We start from the raw sequence: 19152 nt of genomic DNA on the forward strand, positions 1-19152 counted from the left end.
GGACAGAGGAGGGGCTGTGGGAGGTCCCCCTCCTCCTCTCTCGCCCCCCTGCCCTCACAAGCTTCTGTTCTCCCGACAATAAGGACAGTGAGGGGAAGGAAGATTCTGCCACATTTCTCGCTCCCGGGTGGAGCTGGGGGTGCTCTCTGACCCCTGGGTCTGCCTCTGGGCCCCACTGGCCATGAACCTCGCACCCTCGACCACGAAGGTCAGCCACAAAGGTCAGCCCCTCAGCTCCAGGCCCACGCTCCCCAGCCATGTCCACTGGGTCCCCAACAAGCTGGACCAGACGGCAGCCACCCTGAGAGGAAGCAGGTCCTTGGTTTGGTCAGAGAGAAAGACGGATTCTGTGACAAGGCAGGTGGGCAGTGTCTGAAGGAAGCTCAGGCTTTCGAGCCAGGAGGCCCTGCCAGGCCCAAAGGGGAGGAAGGGTAGGGGCCTCAGAGCCTCCACCTGGGGCTCAGGCCAAGTGCGGCTACTTCTCAGCTGCAAGACTCCGTCAAGTCACTCAGCCTCTACTGCCCTCAGTCTGCCCATCTGTAAATGGGGTCTGGGAGATGCACAGTACTCAACAAAGCCTAGAGTGGACAGGACTGGACAAGAGCAGGGAGCAACCTCCAGGAGCCGCTCATCCCCGGGCTGGGCCCCTGGGGGCTAGGAGCCAGTCTGGCTGTAAGCAGGATGCCTTTGCAGGCACCCCATCCCCAGAGCGGGTCACCAGCAATGTCACCTACTCAGGTGGCCCTCTAGTCCCTGCCTGTCACCCCGACTGGGAGTTCCTAGGGTAAGACAGGATTTGGCTCTTGTCTGCCTGCAGTGACCCCCCAGGGCTCAGGGTTCTCCCCGTGAAGCTGTAGAAATCCAGACTCCCAGCTCTTCTAGATAACAGCGGAGCTCAGGGCAATCACGTCACTTCTCTAGGCCTCGGTTTCTTCATCTGTGAAATGGGAACAGTCCCTACCCCACAGGCTGACTGTTGAGGACGGAATGAACTTAGTACATAAAATGCTTAGCACAGTGCTTGGCGCACGGTAAGCCTCCAAGAAACAGCAGCTAATGCTGCTATTGTTACTGTGAGATAACAACTCTGGGATTGAATTCCTCCCCATCGCCCCCCAGTGACTCTGACTGTCCCAATGGTCTGGGACAGGTGTCCTGTCTATGGGGCAGAATTTGTTCTCCCTCCTGAGCTATGTTCCAAAGGATGAGACATTACTAGATGCAAACTCTTGCCTGTGGGGTGGATGAGCCCTGAGATCCTGCTGCACAGCCCGGGGAGCTCTATCCAGGCACGTGTGACGGGACAGGATGGAGGATAATGTGAGAAAAAGAATGTGTGTATCCACGCACGGCTGGGTCCCTCTGCTGTACAGAGAAAGTGACACGACACTGTACACCGATAACGGAAAGCCTGACGATCATTAAAAACTAACTAAGCAAAACGGGAAAACACCCGCAAAGGCTGTTCCATAGGAGGGCCACGAGGAAGACGAACGATGCACTGTTCACCCCCCAGCACCCAGGCCACTGAACGGGGCCACCCCCAGAGCTGGCGGGAATGCGTGGGTCTGGGGGCCTGACGGGGGGGGGGGGCTCAGTGAACGGGGGTCCTCTCCGACCGGCCGGAGGGTGTGGGTGTGCGGCAGGGGCAGGCCCCGGCTCTAGGGGCGTGCCCCTGCCGGGGACCCCTGAGGGCCTCCCCACTGTCTCCTGCAGTTCAGACCCTTGGTTCAGACCCCCTTTCTGGAACATGCCACGCCGCTCCCTGCAGCGCGACAGAGGGACAGAGTGCAGCCGGACTGGGCACAGAGGAGGGGGTGACGGGGGCCACCCAGGGGACTGACTCCGCTCCTAAGGAAGGCCCGGGGCTGCCTGGCTGGGGTCACGCTCTGCTCAAGGCTGCCTCGGTCACCAAGGGGACAGCCCCTCACTGAGTGGGACCCTGGACTGAGCTCAAGGGATGACATCGGGCTGGAAATGAGGCCAAAGGAGGCACACAGACACCAGGTTCTGGCCCTGCTCTGACACTGATGTGCTGAGATCCCGGGCAAGTTACTTAACCTCTCTGTGCCTCCGTCTCCTTATCTGCAGAATGGTCCCGAACCTCCAGGCTCGCTGGGAGCACGAGAGTGGTTAACATGCGTGATCGTTGCGTCAGCCCCCACGGGGCTGCGTGCACGCTCGCCGGCATCGTCCCCACTCGCGCTATTCCCCAGCTCTTTCTGCAGCCGTTCTATGTCCCCGAAGAGGGACCCTTGTCGCGTGGAATGATGTCAAGTTAAAAAGTAACAAACGTGCGGTGTCCAATCAAGGCCAGCTCCCTCTCGTTCCTCTCCTCTCCCCAGGGGGTCCCAGGCCAAGAGCCGAGTCAGTTCTAACCCCCACGGGGCCTTGCTGTGGGGTCCTGGTCTGATCTCTGGCCCCGGCCTCAGTCTCCCCACCTGTGAAAAAAGCTTCTGGGCCAAGCGGTCTCTGACGGGCCAAGGCCCTGTGTGCTCCAGCCTCCTTCCCTCCCACCTCACGTCCTCCTCTTCTCTCCATTTCCAACTCGTGTCCTACTGCACCCCCTCCTGCTGCAACAGAACCCTTGGGAGCCTAAAGTGGGGTGGAGGGGACAGCTACTGGGCAAGGGGTACCAGCCTTCAAGGAGCCCAGGGCCCAGCCCAGGACCCCAAGGGTTAAGATGCAGAGTGCAGAGTGGAGGGGGGGAGCAGGGTCAGCGCTGGACAGACGGGCCTGCAGCCCAGGGCCTGCCTCCCCTCCCCCCAGCCTGGGAACAGAGGCCACTTGTTTGGGCATCAGCCGGCTGGCTTTGAGCTTGGCCAGAGGGAGAGGGCCCCTGGAGAGTGGAGGGGACTCCCCTCTCTCCAGCGAGTGTCGCAGGGCTTCGTACTAGGCTAGTCCACTACTAGCCCCTAGGACTCTCAAAGACCCTGACCCCCTGAAGTGACCCCCTTTCCTTCTTTCAAACACACTGCCAGGGAAGGATTTAGATTCCCGAAAGGCCCAGTTCTTGCTCCAGCAGTCTCTCTTCGGAGCATGGGACCAGGGCTTATCACCAAACCCCACGGACTGGGAAACAGAGAAGTCTGGGGACTTGCAGAGTCACATAGTGTTTGGTGGCTGCACAGGGACTGTCCCAGGTCCCAGTCACCCCTGTGGCTCTGCAGTCCCCTTCCCCACCAAGCTCCAAGGAGGCCCTTCCTCGCCACTACACAGGAACTGAAAGACTAGGCAGGAGGCAATAAGCAGCCCGCCTCCAAGTCCCAAAGGACACAGAAGGTTAGGGAGGACAAGCACCCTGCACAAAGGGCTGAGGCTGCAGGTACGGCAGGGCTGGAGTCTGGGAGACGGTGGGGGGTGAGGCTGGGGCTGCTGCGGAGGCCTGAGGGCTCCAGTGAAGCCTGGAGGCAATCTGAGCCTTGGTGGCCTCTGCTCACTTCCACCTCACAGTTGTTAGGAGTCTGGCCCAGCTCCAATGAGCAAGTGGCGAGTGGGGAGACAGGAGCCCCGGACCAGGGTCTGGATACTGCTCAACCAGCCTTGGGTCTGGGGGGTTGGTTCTCTCTACATCCCAGCCCTGCAACCCACTGCAGCCACCTGCCATGCCTCAGACACACCACCCAAGTTCCTGCTTCGCATAAGCTCTGCCCTCCTCTTGTGAATACTACTTAACTGCCAAGGCCCACTGGAGTCATCCCTCCTCCCTGAGCTTCCAAGGGCTGATTTCATCCCTGGGCCTGTCTACACCTGTTTTCTGACTCTTTGGGGCTCCTTTTACCCTGTAATGAGCTTGCTAGGCAGTCTCTGCTGGCCTGGACACTCTGCTCTCCCAGGACAGGTATCCTGGGTGCCTCTCTCTGGACCTCGTTGCCGGCTGAGGTCAAATCCCTGCGAACGTCCACATATCTGTCCCACCCTGGAGCCCTCCCCGCACCAAGCCTGGATCAGGGAAGGCTCCGGGACAGGAGCTCTGGGGGTAGGGGATGCCTAAGCCAGATGCCCACCAAAACTCCTCAGCACTAACACACAGCCCTGGAGATCTGGGCGCAAACACCCACCCCATGCCTCCAGGCTGCACTCCAAGTCTGCTCTCTCCAGTCCCAATAACCCACTCCCTGTGTCTTGACCCCATTCAGTGAACACACACCTTCTTTTTCCAGCAACTGGGCCAGGTAGGAGCTCAGGGGAGGCCATGCCCCATTTACCGGTGGGGAGCTGAGGCGCAGAGACCGGAAGTACTCTGCTCAAGATCACTGAAGCCGCAGGTCCAGCGCATAAGGTCATACGACCGTGCAGATCTGTTAGGGTGCCCGCGGTCAACGAGGTGGGAGCCTGTATCTCACAGATAAGAAAATCTAGGCGCCCCGAGGGCTCCGGATTCTGGGAGCTAAGGGCTGGAAGCCCCTAGTTCCGACGGTTCGCCCTCCTCCCTACGGCCTCTGGCCCGACCGCGCGCCCTCAGGAGGCGCCCCCATCCCCACCGCCAGTCAGAACAGACGACGTGACCCAGCGAGACGCCCGCGGAAGTAGGCGCCGAGCGCAGAGTGGCCGCGCGGCCTCGGCGTTGCCGTCTGCGGAATGGGGAAACTCCGCGGCCACACCTGGCCCAGGGTGGCGGGCGGGAGGCCCCCACCGCCGCACTGACCTGTTCTGAGCGAAGACTCCACGGGGGGACCCGGGGTCCCGGCGCCACCACCGACTCCCGGTGCCGTAGCCGAGTCTCGGCGGCAGGCCGGGCGCGCCCACCCCGCCGGGCGCTTCCGCCAGCCCCACGTGACGCCCCGGGGAGGGGAGGGCGGGGAAGGGGCAGGGCCCCGGGCGGCCACGCCCCCTCCCGGCCACGCCCGGACGCGCTCCCTGCGGACGCGCTCGGCTGTGCGTCTCCTCGGTTTCTCTCGCGGCTCACTGGACCGTCCGTCTCCTGAGGCTCAGGTCTCCCTCCAGCGCCCCCGCCCGCTCAGGCTCCATCTCTTCCTGCGTCTCTCGGCCTCTTGCCATCCCTCTGCCGGTGACTCTGCCCCTGGTAAGGGGCGGTCGGAGGCTGGAAGATCAAGGTCCTGACCTCCTCCTCCAGGAAGTCCTTCCCGACTTCATTCTTTGAAGATATCCTACTTTTGCCCACATCTTTCAGAGGCAGGGTGGTAGGGGCGGTGCCAGTAGAGGGCCCAAGGATCCCTTGGTTAAAGGCTGCAGCCAGAGGTCCTGGCAATCAGGCACCCTCCCTGGCCTAGAGAATGGGAGGTTGGCACCCATCCTGCCAGCACACACACACGGATGGGGCCTGGGGTTTGGCAGGCATTCCTGAGTCCTGGGTCCAGGGCTAAGATTGGGAGTCATTAATTTGGGCACTCACTTACTACATGTCAAACCAAGCTGGGCAACTTATTCCTTTTATCTGGATATGCCTGAAGATAAAAATCATCACCCGGGTTTTGGCAATAAGGGTCTAAGAAGCTCCAGGCCTTGCCCGAAGTTACAAAGCCAGTACTGGGTACCCTGGCCAAGTCTTGGTGGGGTACAGAATCTCTTGCCCACTCCTACTGGACATTCGTCTTGCCCCTGTAGGAAAAGGTGGACCCCGAGCACCTCCTGACAAGGCAAAGGTAAGTCACATCCCGGGAGAGGAGGGTGGGGCTGGATCTTGGGGAGAACTTCCAGCTCCAAGTCCCCATGGGGTACAAAACCACTGCAGAGGGTGGAGCACAGGGCCCTCCTCCCCACCTGATTGCAGGAATAACCTTCAGGCAGCAGAGGGCACTCGGGGCCACAGAGAGCAGGAAAATCCCAGACATCCCTCTAGACTCCAAAGCCTAGACAGCAGAACAGCAGGTGGAACACAGGACGGAGGGCTGGCACCTAACCACTGGCAAAGGGCAGGAGGCCCCACCCTTTCTATTAACTCAGGCCTGAGGTCTTCTAAGTGAGCTGAGGAGGGCTCAAATCACAGGGCCTGGTCCCTCCACTGGAGTCTGATGACACCTCAACCCTCAAACTCTCTCCAGAACATGCTGCACCAACCAAAGCTCTTAGGCCCACAGCCCTGCGGTCTGAGACTGAGGGGCCTCTCCCCCTCCTTCTGTCACAACTGAAGAACGTCAGGCCCTGGTTCCATAGTGTGGACCGAGAGGGCGTTAGGCTGAAGGTCTTATAGGAGAACCCCACTCTCTGACCCTGGGCCTCTGGGCGGACCTGCCCCTTCTCTCAAAGCAGGAAAGGCAGCCAGATAGCCTGGAGTGACTGGCAGAATGCACGCTCGAGGTCAGGTGGATGGATGAGGAGTGAACCAATGAGCAGACGCAAGGAGAACCAACACAGCACTGACAGGAGAGGGTGACAAGCACCACCCCGGCCACCTCCAGCTACCTACGGGAGATGAGAGGGTCCCTAAAGGAGCAAAGGCGAGTGATGAGTAGTAAAATGAATAAAAGGAACTGCAGAACAGCGGGGCCAAGGGCACCGGCCTTGAGCAGGTGGGAAGCAGGCACGGCGATGAGCCGGCTGAGGCTGTGGGATCGTTTATTGGGGCCGTGTCCAGCCGGGCCGCAGCGCCAGCCTGGGCCCAAACCCAGCGTCCCCGGGAGGCGCGGGGGAGGGGGGGGGAGAAAGCGCGGGAGGATCCGCCGCCCCGGGCTCCGCCCCGTCGTGTCTCGGTCCCTGCCGTGGTGCCCCGCTCAGGTGAGCGACGTGTCGTCGTCACTGCCCTCGCCGCCCGCGCCGCCCGCGCGCTCCTCTCGGCTCTCTGCCACGGCGCTCTCGTCGATGTTCTCCAGCGAGTCCGCGTGCTGCACCGACAACTCCGACAGCGCCAGGCTGGGCAACGGGCTCTGCTCCGGGTGCAGCCATGGCTTGAAGTGCGGCTGATGCTTCTGCTTCCACTCCGGGTACTTGACGCACGCCTTGTACATCTTCTTCATGGCCTGCGGACCCGCCGCACCGCCGAGTCAGGGGTGAGCTGGGCGCAGGGTTAAGTCTCCGCCGCGTCCCCTCCCGCGCTCTGCAGCCGCCGGCCCCGCCTCCCTGGAGCCTGACTCCGCCCCTCAGCCCTAGCCCCGCCCCCGGCTCCAAGTCTCCACCCCCGACTCCGTCCCCCGTCACGGAACCCTCTCCCCCAACCTCCGTACCCCAAAGGCCCAAGGCCACTCACCTTGGGAGCCAGGAACTGAGAAGATTTATTCACCACCCACTTGGGTAAGGAGCCTGTGAGGACAGGGACAGGGAGTAAGGAGAAAAGGGAAGAAGCCGCCTCAGGGACCCAGCCCCCTCCCTCCAGCCTGGGGCTTCCAGAGGGGACACCCCCTTCTCCGGGGAGGGGGAAGGGGAGGGAGGTGAGGCGAGTCCTGTAAGCCTTTCTCATCTTTTTTTTTTTTTTTTTAAGAGCCGCTCCCGCAGCCTATGGAGGTTCCCAGACTAGGGGTCTAATCAGAACTACAGCTGCTGCCACAGCCACAGCAACGCAGGATCCGAGCCGCATCTGCGGCCACAGCTCACGGCAATGCCGGATCCTTAACCTACTGAGCAAGGCCAGGGATCGAACCCGCAACCTCATGGTTCCTAGTCGGATTCGTTTCCACTGCACCACCGCGGGAACTCCGCCTTTCTCGTCTTCACTCCCTCTTTCTACCTCAGGTTCGGGAGAACAAATCCTCTGTTATACCCCCAGCCCCAGCCCCAGCCCCAGGCTGCTCGGCCACCTCCCTCTGCTGAGCCCCTGAGGGCTGCATGGAAGAAAACCACAGGGTCCTAGGTGACCACAGGCAGCACAGGGGTTGAAATCCCCGCCAGTGGAGCTCCCGCCTGCCGCCTCCCCTCCACTCGCGCTGGCCTCCCCCTCGCACCTCTAACCCCCTTACCTTGAAGGGCCCTGATGCTCTCTCTTGCTCTGACTGTCCTTCCACAGCCCCCGGCCCAGGAAGCCCAGCTGCTGCAGAGGCCTCTCACTTGAGCACCCTAGCCTGGCCTGGCCTGGCATCAATGGTCCAGTTCTCCCCTGGTCTCACTGCCAAGTGTCCGCTCTGCCTCTGGCACCCAACACTCAGTGAGGCAGTGGGAAGCTCTGGGCCCGGGCCGGTGGCTCTTGGGGGTGCTGGGGGCCTGCCCAGGCACAGATGCGCAGGCTCACCTCCTCTCATCCTCATCCATTCCCTCGCTCACTCCACATTCACTCAGTGGTGCCCACCCTGGACCGGCCCAGGGACTGAGAGAGGAACTCACTGTCCGGGGGCCCAAGAGTGTGCCAGGGGCTCTGCTAGAGGGGGACCCAGGGGCAGGGAGCCAGCAACTCCTCTGGGTGTCAGGGGCAGAAGAGGTGACAGCTGAAGCAGCCCTGGAGGGAGGAGGGAGGGAGGAGAGGTGTTTCCAGGGGGAGGAGAAGGCTGCCTTGACAGGCGTGAGCTGCGGGGAGAGACTGGAAAACCCGGGGCCGGGGGCCGGACTGCACTCTGAGGGCAATGGAAAGTCGCAAAAGAATTTTAAGCAGAAGAGAGTCACAGGGAAATAAGCTTTTTGGGAAAAATCCCTCTGGTAGCTGTGCGGCCAGACAACATGGCTGAGTACAGAGAGAACAACAGATTCAGGAGATGTTTAGGAGGAAGAATCATTGCGAACCAGCGATGAGATCGGGGAGCTGAGAAGAGGAGCCCCAGACACCCCCAGGGTCTTGGCATGGGTGACCGGAGGGTGATGGAGGAGGAGATTTAGGAGGAAGGCTGAGTTAGCAACGGGGACAGTGAGTTCAGAGCTGGATACAGGGAGCCTCGGGGCCTAAGAGACATCCTGAGGGACATGTCCAGGAAGCCAGTGGCCCCGGGGATCTGGATCTCAGCATAGAGGCCCATGGTCACCTGGTCACAGAAGCCTCGGGAGTGGCTGGGCCCTCCCAAGGGAAAGAGGACTGGGGCCTGGAAAACCCAAGCCTCCAGGAAGGGGGCCAATAAGTCAGAGGGGGAACAGCCAGTGAGTAGGGGGCAAGTCAGAGCGGGGAGGGGCCAGGAGTCCGGGAAGAGAGCTCTGCCAGCATCCGTGGAGGGCAACTACCACCGCGGCCCTTGCTTTTCAAACCACTGTAAAGCCTCAAACTTTGGTTCAAAGGATGTTTTGGGTGCAAATGCCCCCAAATGCAAAACACTTCCTAACAGAGACCCTTCTGGATCCCACTGGATCAGCAGATCAAGCCCCATCCCCTGAGGTAAAGGGAAGGACCCTGATGGGCTTCCAGGGCCAAGCCCTCACCTTTGGGGTCCACCTGGGCCAGGTAGGTGATGACGCAGCTCTTGGGCCCCGTGCTCTGGATGAGGTAGCCCGTCTGGATGGACACAGCTCGGACCAAGTCTTTCCGAGGCGGGTATTTCTGGGGATGGAAGGCACAGGGAGGTGAGACTCAGGTGTAGGAAAGGAGATGTCTTTGTGAGTACACCAAGCGCACACACACACACACACACACACACACACACACACACGCACGTGCAAACGCACACTCGCACATACACACCGCCTTGCCCTGCAGCCACCTGCACCTGCCTGTCCTGCCTGGCGCGGACATCAAGGGCGGGCTGGAGGACCCTGCCTCTCGCTTCTTGGTCCCCCCTTTCCCTCCAGCCCCCACTGGAGCACTGAAGGCCCACACTGTGCTCCCCTCGTCTGCTTGAAAGCCCCCGCAGGGACACAGGAGCCATTCTTCTCACTGCACAGGAAGGAAGCTGAGGGCCCGCGGGCTTCAGGCCTGGCCTGAAGTCACGGAGAAGTCTTGGTAGCAGCCAGAGTCCACTCCTCAGGCTCGTCCCTGGCCCTGCCCACCCAGCAGGGATGGTGGGGTGACTCACAGGATGTTTGACTGAGTAGTTCATGATGATGTAATCAGTGCCCATGGGGAGCCAGGAGCGGAGGGTGATGACGTCACGGTTCTTCAGGGGCTTTGGACACCTCCCTGTGGAGGGCGAGGGACAGTTCAGCCAGACTGCCCGCCTGCCAGCCTGCAAGGGCGGGCGTGACGGAGCCCAGGGACACAGGGATGCCCGGTTAACTGCCAGCTCCCCTGATCCAAACAGATACCGGCCCCCACCCCGCAGACCTAGTTTCTGGAACTGGGAAAGAACCCTCTGTGCTCCTAACTCCAGCCAGCCCTTCCTCACCTTGCTGGCCTGACCTGTGTGTAGACGTGAACATCGGTGTGTGAGCAGTGGTGTTACTGTGTGTTACGTGAAATACGTGGCTGAGCACACGGCATGGGCTGTGGGCTGCACACATGCCTCTGTGTGCCTGTGTGTTTGTGTGGAACGTGTATACGTGAACTTGGGAATGCGTATGCCTTTGCAAGTCTACCTGCACGTGTGCCCAAATGTCTGGGAGCGGAGAGGGTGTCAGGGAGGGCGGCCCTACAGCTCTGCCCTGGGGCCTCTGAGCAGCCTGGCCCTGGGGGGGCCACGAGGAGGGGAGATGGGAGGCGGAGGCCGGCGCGGAGGCCCGGGTGCAGGTGGACGTGCTTGCGCCTGCTCACAGGAGTAATAGCCCACGTCAGCGTTGACTGTCAAGCGGGCAATGTCGAAAGTCTCAATGACGTTGCTGTCCCACTTCTTCCGGTATTCAATGTCGTGGAGGACGTCGTAGAGCGTCTCCGCTGGCACATCGCGACACTCCATCCGGCACTGCGGACAGACAGGCGGGTTGTCAGAGCCCTGCTCAGGGGGCAGGAGGGCAGACAGGCGGGGGGGGGGGGAAGAGGAGGACTGGGAGGCACGGCTGCTTCTGAAGCCAGTGGAGGCTCGCCTCTGGTCATGGGTCCTGTCCGGGCCTCCCAGAGCCACCTGTTCCAGCAGGCGGCCTCCAGAGACCGTCTCCCCAGCTCAGCCCCTGCCGAACCGCCCCATTCCTCCCACTCTCCTCCTCTGGGAAGTCTTCCTGAACTACCCAGCCAGGCTTCTGGACTCCCATACACCGAGTCTCCTTATCTGTGCCCTCCAGGCCCCTGAATGTCAGGGGCAGAGGTTCACAGTTGATTCAGCACACAGGCTGGGATGAGTACATGGTAAATGAAGTGGAAGCATGAATGAACAACCAGATGCCTAAACGGATGATCTCCTTGTTTCTTTGCTCCATGGTACTTACCACCTGGCTGACCATTTGTCCTCTCCACCGCCCCCCCGCTGCCATTCAACAAACATCTTTGGATTTCTTACTATTTACTAGCCTTTTTCTCAAACAGCTTTCCATCTAGGGGAGAAAAGAGCCCAGGAAACATTTTTTTTTTTTGAAAAATTTAGCCCCCACAATAACTCTGTCCGACAAGAAATCCAAGGAGAAACTGAAGGCTCAGAGAGGGCAAGGAACTTGCCTAGGATCACCCAGCTGGTAAGAAGCAGAGCTGGGGTTTAACCTAGATCATATGTCTGGAAAGCAAGTAAAATAGAACCAGATTTGCACTCAGCTAGATGAAAGAGTCCGTATCTTTGTTCTGTGAATGTTTTCACCCGAGAGCCCAAACCCCGGGATCAAGTTCCCCTCAGCAAATGGACAAGTTTTTATTGCGTAATTTTAAAAAGTTTCCCAGAATTGGGTGTTCAGATGGTGCCAAGAGAACCACACACACCACTTTCTACTAAAAAGGAAATATGTGCAACTATGTGAGGGGGGTTCCCGTCACCGTCCTCCCAAACTTGGGTTAGGCCTTGGCACCACTGGCGGTGATGAGAGGGCCCAGGAAGGACATGTCACACCACCTACTGGGCATGCTAGGCCCCAGTGAACTCGTCAAGCCCTAAATGTGCTTCGCTTTACAGAAAATGCAAAGGACAGAGGAACAAGTTAAGTGTCACCACAGTACAAGACGAAGCCAGATGGTGACAATCTTTTTTTTTTTTTTTTTTTTTCTCCCTCTCTTTAGGGCCCCACCCAGGGGTCCAATTGGAGCTGTAGCTGCCGGCCTACACCACAGCCACAGCAATATGGGATCCAAGACACCCAAGACACGCCTGTGACCTACACCACAGCTCACGGCCACAATGGATCCTTAACCCACTGAGTGAGGCCAGGGATGGAACCTGCAGGTCCTCATGGATACTGGTCAGATTCATTTCCGCTGAGCCACGGCAGGAACTCCCTGGGGAGACATTCTGCAGGGCTACTGGTCAAGTCTCTTCTACTGGTCAGTGTCATAGGAAGGGGCCGGACTGGGCTAAACTGAAACGTACAGGACAAATAACCAGATAGAGAGTGTGGCTCCGAGTTGCATCCTGGCTTGGCCACAATAGCTATAGTGACATTTTTGGGACAAGTGGAGAAATGTGACTATGACCTGAGTATTAATTAAATGTGCTAAAAATTTACTGGAACACCATGATGGAGCCTGCTGCCTGAGGGAAAGCAGGTTACAGAATGGAATGCATGATGTCATCTCCTCCGGGGTTGGGGTGAGGAATACACGCTCGGAAAAAGCCCGGGAAGCGCAACAGCCAAGGTGTGAATGCCGACGAAGTCTATTGACGACCATGTGATGGCTGTTTTCCTTTTGCCGTCTGTATTTTTAATTATCTAAAATATATAGTACGTTTCTGCAATAACGAAAAGCATTTAAATAAAAGGATCCACAGAGACACTGAGACACGATCACCAGCTGCCAGGTACCAACCTAAGTGCTTGCTGCACACTGCTGCGTTTTATTACTACAGCAATATATGAGCCCTGACGTACTAGTCCCATTTCAGTTAAAAAAGGGGAGTTCCCATCGTGGCTCAGTGGTTAACAAACCTGACTACTATCCATGAAGACGTGGGTTCAACCCCTGGCCTTGCTCAGTGGGTTAAGGATCCAGCGTTGCCGTGAGCTGTGGTGCAGGTCACAGATGCGGCTTGGATCCTGCATGGCTGTGGCTCTGGCATAGGCTGGCAGCTGCAGCTCTGATGCAGCCTCTAGCCTGGGAACCTTCATATGCCACGGATGCGGCCCTAAAAAGACCAAAAAAAAAACAAAAAAAAAAAACCCTGAAGTTTAAGGACAGCTCCAGCCTGCATACTCACAGCAGTCATCCTCCCTGTCCTGTTTGCTTTTCTGCTCCACAAGGGGGTATGACTGGACCCAGTCATTGAACCAGCTCCAGCTCTGTGTAGAGCACAGAAGAGTCAGAGAGAGAAATGAGGCCAGTCCTCCAGAGGCGTCCAGTTGAGGAAGGAGACCAACTTGGAAGTGGGGAGGCACCCACACTGCCCAGGAGGTCAGCTCTGGGGGGTGGGGCAGGTGGGGGCCAGTCCTCCTGGAGAAGTTCACTCGGAACAGAGAGAACCATGTAGCCTGGAGGAAAAGCTGGAGGAGCTCCATCTGCTCCAGCCCCGAAGGCCGGACACTCGCCAGTCTGCTTCCAGGTCTTGGAGAAACGCGTGATTCCTGGGGCTGGGGCACCGTGTAGACGAGCCCAGAACATCTTCCTGTGCCAGAATGTAAGGATGGACAGACTCCCAGAACGATAGAGACCTTGCCCAGCAGACGCAGGAGCCAGAGGCAAGGGCTCCCGCTGGTTCCATGGCCATCGGGGTTCCATCCGGCTCTCCCCGAGGCCGTCCCGGTTTAGCACAGAAAGTCCCCATCCGAGGAAACCCCTCAGCCCTGGGCAAATTAGGACAACTGGTCCCCTACCAGGGGCTAAAGCTGGGCCAACCCATGTATTAAAATAAATAATGGCAGTAATAGATGCTATTCCACAGAATAGGAAACCAAAGTATACACGTGTATGAATAAATTAAAAAATTGAAGGTTTAATGAGGACTAGGGTATTTGCATAATTTCAAAGTACCTTGGCATCAAGTCAGTAACTTCACACTACCTGGAGGATACGTCCTTTATCAAGTGATCAAAGTGAATGTCATCAGTGAGGGGACAGCATACAACTGGATATTCATTGCCTGATAGGATGCAATGAAAAGAATCCAGGCACCACTCATGCGACATTTCGTCAAAGACGCATGACCTAAATCTAATTATAAGGAATAAGAGTCCCCAAATGAAGGACTTTCCCAAATCTCTGGTCTCTAAGAATCAGGGTGATGAAAGTTAAGGAAAGATCCAGGAACTACATCAGACTGAAAGAGACCAATGAAACCTGCATGCATGAAGGAACGAGGGGCGTAAATAAAGCAATGAGAGAGGTGGGAGGGGAAGGCAGCAGAGGCCAGATCTGGCATCACCAGGAGCATTCAGACAACCTGCCACGGACTAGCCACGAGGAGGGCCAGGTGCTGCACCTGACTTTCGACACATACGCTCACCTTTCACCCCAGCTTACGAGCTGGGTCACTGCTGTGCTGCAGAATAGAAGCTGAAGCTCAGGAGAGGAAACCACCTCCCCAAGTCATGCAGCCAGGAAGCCTCAGAGCTTCAAAACCAGAGCTTCCTATACTCAACCACCAAGAAGCATTCAAGTGCGGCGTCTGAGGAAACCAGAACGCCTCCAAAGCCAAGTTTGGAAGCCGGTTTGCCTTTGCAAGTCCTCAAATGTGTTATCCCAGACAGTGAGTGTATGGAGGGGAAGTGACTGCAGAAGCAGGCTTTGTAGGTGAGACTCTCACCTGGGCACGCCTCTTCCTAGGGCCGGTCTCAGTGCCAGGCCTCACTGCACCCACGGCTGGGTACACACTGCCCAGACTGCCCTTCTCCCCCTGGGCTTCTGTGGCTTCAGGACCGCAGCCTCCCTCTGAGACAGCTGGCAGTGGGAGGGCCTTGCGCTGAGTTAAGCATAAACCCCGCCTGAGATTTTATCTTTAAGAGGGAGACTTCAAAGGCTTCCCAAGCTCCCGCACCTCTTGGGGAGGAGGGCCAGCTGTGAGGCCTGGGGGAAGCTGAGAACCTGGGCTGTGGCAGCGCTGCTGCAGGGAAGAAAACTGAGTGGTGCCGGTGGCCAGTCCTGCCTGGCTGGGGCCCTGGCTCTGGGCCCAGCTCTTTCCGCAGCCCCCGGGAGGCAGCAGGGCTGCGCCAAGAGGGGTAAATTACATCCAGCATTGTTCCTGTGCACGGCGGCAGCCGCCACACGGGCAAAGTAATTCTAAGAGGCTTCTGGAGGGACGGGGCGGGGGCGGGGGGAGTCACCAGCGAGCACCTGGTGGGCGGGCTGTGGCCGGAACCCGCAGCGCGCTGGGTAAATCAGTCACTTTGTGAGCACCTAGGAGCTAGAGGCCAGGCCGCACCACGGCTGCTCAGCCAGGGAGCGAGCTATGCTTGGCTGCAAAGCCCAAAAGGCCTGGTTTACAGCAGGAAGTCTGACATGCAGTCATTTTACAGCTGAGAAAACTGAGACCCAGAGGGAGCGGTGACACCAGAGAAATGAGACTGTGTCCCCTACACTGTACTCGTTCCAAACCCCATGAGGTAGAGAACTGGGCTGCCCAGACCTCCGCGGGGCCCTGCGCGGAGGGGACTAGACAGGCAAGGAAGGCCCTTAGGGAGATTCCTGCAGGCGCCTGAGTCCAGCAACCCCAGGTTGCAACCCCAGCTTCTCCCACAGGCACAGGTTTAACCCGCCCAAGTCCTGGTTTCTTCACGTAAAAAGTGAAGCTAATAAAAGCACCTATGTCATGGTGACGCTATGATTAAATTAAATGAGATAATGTTGCCCCATGCCTGGCACGTAGTAGATACCCCCCAAACAGTGGCTGGCTGGTATTATTACTCAGCAGGCTCCCTCAGGGCTAGAACCAGGTCACGTGTGCATGCGCCCCCTTATAGTCTGAGTCCGAGGCACCACTCTTTCCTCCGTCCATCCAGTCACCACTTTCTGGAATCTACCATGTGCCAGGCCTGCAACTGGGCAGCAGGGACTGGGAGGTGAAGCAGACCTGGGCCCTGCGCAAGGAGGCTCCACGGGGTGGATGGTGGGAGAGATGGGGGCACAAAATGAGAATGAGCTGGGGGGAGCGGGAGGGGGGGTGCGGGGGCAGGGGGGTGGTAATGGGAGCTGTGGGATCAGCGGGCAACTGAGCCTGAAAGGAGCTGAGCTGCTACAGGGGACAGAGGGCATGTCGGGCAGAGAGACTGGTGGGTGCAAAGGCCTGGAGGCTTAAATAAATAAGTACAGGGCAGGGTCCAGTGCCCCAGCAGCGTCTCGCTCTACGGCCTCCCTCCCCTCCGCTGCTCTGTGCTTCTCTGGGGCACCTCCCCAGCGCTCAGCATTAGAGAAAGAGGAATCTCCACAGGAGGTGAGAAGAGGGGCTGCACCATCTCCCAGGATCCAGGGAGATGGCTGGCCTGAGACGGGAAAAGAAGTCAGGTCATGTCCACGGGCTCTTGTGTGGCCTGGAGGGCCAATGGCCAGGGCAGTAACAAGCAAACTGAGACACAGACAGAAGGATCCAAGTCTTGCCTATGCACCCCAAGACCTCACACAACAGCTCTCCCACACCCTTGCCTGTGGGATGTGCGGGGCACACGGATTATCTCAAAGCCCTGGAGACTCAGGAGACACTCTCTTCACCACCACTGCTCAGGCAGCACCGGGGAAACCGAGGCCCAGAGAGGGGTAAGGGGTCCCTTTGGGCTACAAAACATCCCTCAGTCTGTGCTAACTTCTTTTTTTGGTTTGCCTTTTGTCTTGTTAGGGCTGCACCCATGGCATATGGAGGTTCCCAGGCTAGGGGTCAAATCAGAGCTGCAGCTACCAGCCTACACCACAGCCACAGCAATGCAGGATCCTTAACCCACTGGGCGAGGCCAGGGATCGAACCGACATCCCCATGGATCCTAGTGGGATTTGTTTCCGCTGTGCCACGACGGGAACTCCAGTGCTAACTTCTCACCATACTGCATTTTAGCAGTTTTGTTAACAGTTCAATAAATCACCCTTGCCCAGAAGAACCACAGTAAAAACAGACCAGGGATGAGGTACTAGCTGTGAAATCAATCAGAGCCCCGAACAACAGCTACAACCTCAATAACCATGACCATGTGCTCCAAACTACTAATTCATCATCGCACAAAGGAGACAGCAGCACCTGGACCATGGACCCACAGGGGCTGAAATTTAGGTCAAACCACCGCTGCCAGCTGCCAAGGGCACCCAGACGCCATCTGGGCAGACACTGTCTCTTACCTTCCCAACACCCTGATGGGTATCAGCACCCCCATTTTACAGATGCATAAAGTGAAGCCCAGAGAGGTACAATGATTGACTAAGGCCACATGGCTAAAGTGATGGATGGCCAGGCTAACAGAACCTGGGTGCGCCTGACCCCAAAGTGTCGGGACTTTCTGCCCCCCTCATTAAGGGGCAGGACTGGCCCAGCTAAAACACACACCAGACACACTGGCAACTGGAAATTGCCTTGGTTAATTGATGGTTATCACGCAGCCCTCACTGGATTCAGGAGGGCCTGCTGACCCGGGAGGTGAAGTTCAGAGATCTTCCTGACTCCAACCTTGGGCCTCGCTGGGCTCAAAAGCAAGGCTGTGCTTTTCCAAAGCCCAGCACTGGAGCTCTGCACCTACAAGCCCCCTCTGAGAAGCCTTGGGCCATCTCATTGCCACCAGACTGGCTGGACCCCCTAGGCTCATGCTCTCGGCAGTCCCAAGCTGTCAGGCCAGATAGGCCTCTGCCCTGCCACATCCTGTCTCTGCGGCCTTGGCCTGGGCAAAGGACTTCAGCTCCGAGTCCCAGTACCTTCATCTGTCAAACAGGGACAATCCTGGCTTCAGAGTGGAGCTGTGAGGATTAAATGAGACTTGTACATAAAGCTTCCGGCAGCAGCTGCCCTTTGTCCAGCCCCAGGCCCCAAAAGCTTTCCCTGATTGCTCAGGCCCTGCCAGGGGGGGCCCTCTCCTGCCAATACCGAAGGGCAGGATATGCGGGGGCAAGGAACAAAGTTGAAACCCACAGAAATGCCCCAGCTCCTGCCACAGGGCGGCGGGACAGGGAGAGGAGGTGGCCCACCCTCACGACCCACAGCCAGACGCCGCCCTCCCCCTCAGTCCGGGCACTGCGAGATGCAGAGACTGCCCAGGGCACACGGTACAGGAGAGGCTCAGCTCCAGCGGCCCCTCTGCCCTGTCTGCTCCAGGCCCCCCCCACCAGCGCCCCCTGCTTGCTGGTTTCAGGCCCTCCACCGCCCCTCCCAAAGGCCCCAGAGGGCCAGCATCAAGCCAAGAGGCCCTTGGCTCTGAGTTTCTGGAGCCTCCAGAATGGAGACCCCTAATACCTTCCCCCATGTTCCCCCATGTTCCCCCATGCAGATCTCAAGAGCAGCTCCAAGGTTACTGACCTGGATCAGGGGAAGCGGGCGTGGGGGGGGGCACATGCAGGAGGAGAAAGGTGGGATAAGTCTTGCTTTTCCAGGACCTCTCCCCTGGCTGGCGCCCTTGCTGTCCTGTCCTTTAACTTCAGCCTGGCTGTGCCCTGCCTGGGCAGCCTACCCTGTCCCTAAATTCTGCAGGTTGGTCTGGGAGGCTACTCCTCCACCCCGTGCCCCGCTTCATCAGGACACCCTGCGACGCACCTTTTCATCTTGGCCCCTTGTTCATCTTGGTGTCGCCAGTGCCTGGCAGAGTTTAGTAAAGAACTGTTGCCAAAATGAAGGAGAGACAGGTGAGCCACCAAGAGGCCGTGCTCGGCCGTGGCTGGTGGCCCTCAGTGCTTTGTGGAGGTCAGAAGGAAGGGTGGTTGTGAAAACCTCCTGGATGGCACTCTCTCCCCAGGGCACTGGAGGCTGATGATTCTCCCATCATCCTCTCATAAAATGAGGTGTGAGGGGGGGAGGGGGCCAGAGACAGGTTCGGGGGAGATTCTGGGACTTGCTGTAAGATCTTCAATAGTTCTGATAAAGAAAAGGAAATTAAAGCTGTACTGAAATATCAATTTATACTTAGTAAATTTGCAAAAATAAAGAAAGTACTCTCTGCTTGTGAGGATATGATAAAACTATTAGCCAGTTAGTGACAGCAAAAACAAACTGGTTTCACTATTTTGAAAAGCAATTTGGCAAATATTTTTAAAATCTTAAAAACATATCTTTCAACTCAGTTCCTGAAAACCCAGGGCCAGAAATCTACATTCAAGGAAAAAAAAATACAAAAATAAGAAAAAAAAAAAAAAAAAGTCTTGTTACAATATTCATGACTCTGTTATTGCATTTGTAACTAGCAAAATACATTCGAGGACAACCTGGAACACCACAAAGAGCAGGA

The 19152-nt window shown here is 57.9% G+C and overlaps 2 protein-coding genes across 10 annotated transcripts in view; both read right to left on the reverse strand.

The window, feature by feature from the left end:
- Positions 1 to 4777, reverse strand: part of ARAP1 (ArfGAP with RhoGAP domain, ankyrin repeat and PH domain 1) — a 63043-nt gene extending 58266 nt beyond the window's left edge. Inside the window, 1 exon segment of the mRNA XM_021102283.1 lies at positions 4649 to 4777. The gene's annotated coding sequence lies outside the window, so the exon portion shown is untranslated.
- The window catches only part of STARD10 (StAR related lipid transfer domain containing 10), a 43893-nt gene continuing 31243 nt past the window's right edge, over positions 6503 to 19152 (reverse strand). For all 9 annotated transcript variants that reach the window (XM_021102011.1, XM_021102008.1, NM_001243805.1 and 6 more), the window contains 5 exon segments: positions 10496 to 10643; positions 9822 to 9925; positions 9232 to 9349; positions 7148 to 7200; positions 6503 to 6920 (listed from right to left, as the gene is read on the reverse strand). In XM_021102011.1, the coding sequence (XP_020957670.1) occupies positions 6675 to 6920; positions 7148 to 7200; positions 9232 to 9349; positions 9822 to 9925; positions 10496 to 10643 (669 nt within the window). In that variant the 3' untranslated portion in view covers positions 6503 to 6674.

Source organism: Sus scrofa, chromosome 9 (assembly GCF_000003025.6).
Source record: "Sus scrofa isolate TJ Tabasco breed Duroc chromosome 9, Sscrofa11.1, whole genome shotgun sequence".
Taxonomy (NCBI): Eukaryota; Metazoa; Chordata; class Mammalia; order Artiodactyla; family Suidae; genus Sus; species Sus scrofa.